Genomic DNA, 4,646 nt, shown 5'->3' on the forward strand with positions numbered 1-4,646 from the left:
CTCAAGCCCAGACACGCTCAAGCCCAGACACGCTCAAGCCCAGACACGCTACCCACCTGCTTGATGGGGTAGAGGGAGCCCACCCTCTGGGTGCCGCTGTAGGTCAGCCAGTTGGTGATCTCACAGCTGCCCACCAGCCACTGGCGGCCCCGGAAGTCGCTGTGCTCACACAGCACCCAGCTGGGCCCAGCAGGTGCCAGAGACACAGGGAAGAAAACAGACAGACAGGCAGACAAGCAAGTGGAGGAGGAGGCGCGCACGTCAGAACATCCCCCACCTCCTCTTCTCTCCTGCTGAGACTCCTCAGTCTGGGGTCAGGGGTCAGGGGTCAGGGTCCCAGGTGGGGCGGGGGGGAGGGAGGCTGGGAAGTAGATGTGGGGTTTGCAGGGCAAAACAGGGCCCTGAGAGGCCCACTGGGTGGGGGCCCAGGTCCTGCGAGCCAGTGGCCCTTCTCTGTTTGCACTCTCGCTCCTTCCTGGCTTGGAAGGGAGTAGAGAAGAGGGGAGGGGAAGAGGCCAGAGACCCCTGGGATCTCCATCCCGCCACTCACTCATCCCCACTAGCAGCCCCCACACCTGGGGCTCGGGAACAACACACTCACACGCCCCCCTTGATCCGCACGGACAGCACGTGGTTGTTGAAGCCCTCGGCTTGCAGGCTCCGCACCTCCCCACTGAGCTCGATCTCCTTCCCCTCAAAGCACTCCAGTCCGTACAGGAAAATGGAGGGCTGCGAAAAGTGCTAGGGCCCAGGGGGATGGAGGAGAGGTGAGGCCACGAGAGCTCCAGTGCTAGACCCAGCTCCGCGGTCCCAGACACCGACCCAAGATCTGTGCTTCAGGCCCTCTTCCCTCCTGAGCTTCGCCCCACAGGGCCACCAACTCCTGGGCACGGCCAGCCGAGCAGTTCTCATTGATTCGGGGCTTACTACATGCCAGATTCTGTGTTAAGTGCTTTATCTGATCTCATTATAATTCAACAGCCCTATAAGGTAGATGCTATTACCATCCCTACTTAATAGAGGGGAAACTGAGGCTGGAGAAGGTAATCCGCTTGCTCAGACCCTAAAACTGGACTTCTGAACCAGGTCTGTTTTCAGAGCCCAATGTGTAGTCATAAGGGGCCTGTAGCCATAAGGGGCCTGGACCCTGGAACTGGCTGCCTGGCTTGGGGAGGCCCTGGCTCTACGTGTTACCAGCTGTGTGACCTGAAGCAAGTCGCGGGACCACTCTGTGCCTCAGTTTCTACATCTGGAAAGGGAGATCATAATGATAACATACATCTTAGGGCTGTGGTGAGGATTAAAGACCTGAGTACAAGGGAAGCCTTCTAAACACTGCCTGGAACACGCTATAATCTTAGTGAACATCAGCTGTTCTGATTAGGTGCTGCCATCGCCGCTGGCCCACCCAGGCAGCCACCAAGTCCTGCAGACACCAGCTCTTTAATATGACCTTTGTCACTTCTGTGCATCTCTTCCCTGGTCCAGGGTATCACCATTTATTCCAGGTCTCTGTAGCAGCAATCCCACTGCCCTTCCCCCTCCCATCCTTTCTGGGGCAGAAAGATCCAGCCATCTTTCTAGTTGATCCTGTCATCCTTCCCTGCATGGAACATCACCTTGGCAGAGCTAATCCCTGTTCCTAGCCCACCCCTGAGTGTTGGTCCCTCCTGTCCCTGCCCCACTTCTGTATCTGGACACACCACTTTGCAACTTTGCATTGTAAACTTCATGTCCATGTGACCATGGGCTCCTTGAATGTAGGGCTGTCTGAAGGGTGTCTGATTTCTTTCAAGGTCCCCAGGACCTATCTCAGTGGATACTCAATAAATATCTAGGAAATTGAACTGACTTTGAAGCCCCAGAGTCAAGGGGACCTGGGGCGATTCTGAAAAAGACTGGACTCAACTCTCACCAGCCCACTAGGCAGTGAGAAGAGGCTCTGTGCCCAGGACTCCCCCGCAGCAACCTCTGCCTCCAAGGCTGCCTGGAACTAGACAGGGGCACTCACCAGTGGTACCTTCCGGAGAGAGCCCAGGATCGTGGAGGATAGGCAGCCCATCGCCGTGAGAGTGGGGAACTCGCCCTCAGAGAGAATGTGCTGGTCACCCTCAAAGTTCTTCTCATCAAAGAGGATCCAGCTGGGGAAGGAGAAGAGTGGGGGAATGTGAGGAAGTCCCTGAGCCTGCCCTATCCCAGGCCTGCCCCCTTGGATATGGAAGAGTAGACACAGGCTTGATTGTGTTCCCCCAGTCCACGTGAGGTCAAGGATGAACAGGCACTGCAGCAGCAGGGACTGAGGTCCGATTTAAGAAAGAACTGAATGAAATCACACTGCCCCTGTGGAGGGGAACTTGGCAATATCAAGCAAAACTCTGTGGCCAATCACTTAGCAATCTCATATCTAGGAATCTATCCTCAGGACACCCTTCAAAAACATGAAATAACATATGCACAAGGCTTTCTTTTTTTTTCTTTTTTGGCAGCTGGCTGGTATGGACAACTGAACCCTTGACCTTGGTGGTACGAGGCTGTGCTCTAACCAACTGAGCTAACTGGCCAGATCCAACACAAACTATTTATTACAACACTGTTTGCAATAGCAAAGAGAAGAAACAGCCCAAATGTCCATCAATGGGGGACTGGTTGAATAAACTAAGAAAAAAATGGAGTATAAGTAGCAGTTAAAAAGGAATGAGAAAGAGCTCTTAGAGGGATGTAAAGTGATCTTCAAATTGTTAAGTGAAAAAAACAAGGTGCATTACAGTATCTACAGTATTCTTCCTTTTGAGATATAATTCACATATCATAAAATTCACCCTTTTAAAGTGTATAATTCATGGGGTTTAGTATATTCACCAGGTTGTAGTATGCTTCCTTTTTGTGTAAGATGATGTGGAGAGGGAAACAAAATATATTTGGTTTCAATAGTTATATGTAAATTTGTGCATGAGTGTATATTTGCTTGCATCTTCAAAAATAAACAATGCATGAATAAATCAAACACTGAAAAAATGATTCCCTATGGGGGAGAGAGAGGAAAGGGTGGCAGAGACAGAGATGGATGCTATTGGCTTTGAAACTGTTATAGACTGAATAGTTGTGTTCCCCCAGAATTATGTTGAAGCCCCAATGCCCAATGTAACAGTACTTATAAGTAGGGCCTTTGGGAGGTAATCAGGCTTAGGTGAGGTCGTAAGGGTGGGACCCCATGATTAGTGTCCTTATAAGAAGAGGAAGAGACAGGAGCTCAAGCTCTCTCTCCCCTCTATGTGAGAACACAGGCAGATGAAGGCCTTCTGCAAGCCAGGAAGAGAGCCTTAATTGGGGAATTGAACTGGCCACCACCTTGATCTTGGACTTCCCAGCCTCTAGAACTTCAAGAAAATAAACTTCTGTTGTTTAAGCCACACAGTCCATGGTATTTTGTTATAGCAGCCCAAACTAAGACAGGAACCATGTAAATATTTTATGTAATTAAAAAACAGAATTGAGGGCCGGCCCGGTGGCGCACTGCTACAGTGCGCCGCTTGGGAGCGTGGTGGCACTCCCGCCGAGGGTTCGAATCCCACATACAGACCGGTTCCCGCTCACTGGCTGAGCGAGGTGTGGGGGCAGCACTGAGGGTTGCGATCCCATTGCCGGTCCCGGTCCGGTACGGGCGCGACACTGAGGGTTGCGATCCGTTGCCGGACACGAAAAAAGCAAAAAAGGAAAAAAAAAAAAACAGAATTGAATAAAAATGAAAAGTATTCCTAAAAATTGAAAATAAATTAAATAAACGAACCTAAATGTATATCAAGTTGGTGATATAACCATACAGAAAAAAGTATTACTGCAAATGTCTTTAAAACACAGTACTTTGAACTATACATGCCTCAGGTGAATGTCCTGAGGACAAAAAGAACCACAAGAAACTCCAAACAGCATTCCATGGTTTTTACTGTTAATAGTAATATTGGTACTGTAATTTTGAAACATCTAACATACAGACTTTGCTCTCTAAATATCATTTCTCACTAAAAATAACCAGGGTTCCTCGGGGAATGGCTGATTCCAGGTTTGGGGCAAAAATGTACAAAATCGTCCTGGGGCATTTTATTGTACTAGAACAACAATGAAATTATCAAAACTGTTGGGGTCATATCAAAAGGACCCAGTGGCCATTTGAAGGGGCTCCCATTGGCCAAAGATAAAACAATTTGAGCATACAAAGCATAGTAACTGAAATGGATTGAAGCGTATCAAATACATAAAAACCCATGAGTTCATAACAGTACTTAAAAAAAAAACACTTCATTGGTCAGCTTTGGTGGCTGCTAAGCTACCAATTCAGAAATTATTCTCAAAATTGATAAAAAGAAAAGGTCAAAAATTGATCCTTAGGAAATGATCGACTGCCTTTTCTGTATAAACTATTTCCAGTAACCAAATAGTTGAAAATAGTTGCCAGCCCCGGAAAGTTCTTTATTGAAGTACACTAGCTAAGATACATAGAACGAATAACAAAAATTAGAAAAATCATTCTGTAACCTCTGAAGAAATAATGGGTCTTGGCAATTATCATGAATGGGTGCTAAAACCATAGGTGAAAGATAAATGGGGAATCTTATAATGTAGGGATCTCAACATTATTAAAAGTAGGA

The 4,646-nt window shown here is 47.9% G+C and overlaps 1 protein-coding gene across 1 annotated transcript in view; it reads right to left on the bottom strand.

Moving 5' to 3' along the window:
- AIM1L (absent in melanoma 1-like) overlaps positions 1-4,646 on the bottom strand; it is a 20,006-nt gene that overhangs the window by 4,621 nt on the left and 10,739 nt on the right. The window contains exons 15-17 of the mRNA XM_008586380.1: positions 2,012-2,141; positions 602-741; positions 57-180 (exon numbers count right to left, since the gene is read on the bottom strand). Coding sequence (XP_008584602.1) covers positions 57-180; positions 602-741; positions 2,012-2,141 — 394 coding nt within the window. The remainder of the gene's footprint in view (positions 1-56; positions 181-601; positions 742-2,011; positions 2,142-4,646) is intronic.

This window comes from Galeopterus variegatus, unplaced genomic scaffold (genome assembly GCF_000696425.1).
Source record: "Galeopterus variegatus unplaced genomic scaffold, G_variegatus-3.0.2 Scaffold109, whole genome shotgun sequence".
NCBI lineage: Eukaryota > Metazoa > Chordata > Mammalia > Dermoptera > Cynocephalidae > Galeopterus > Galeopterus variegatus.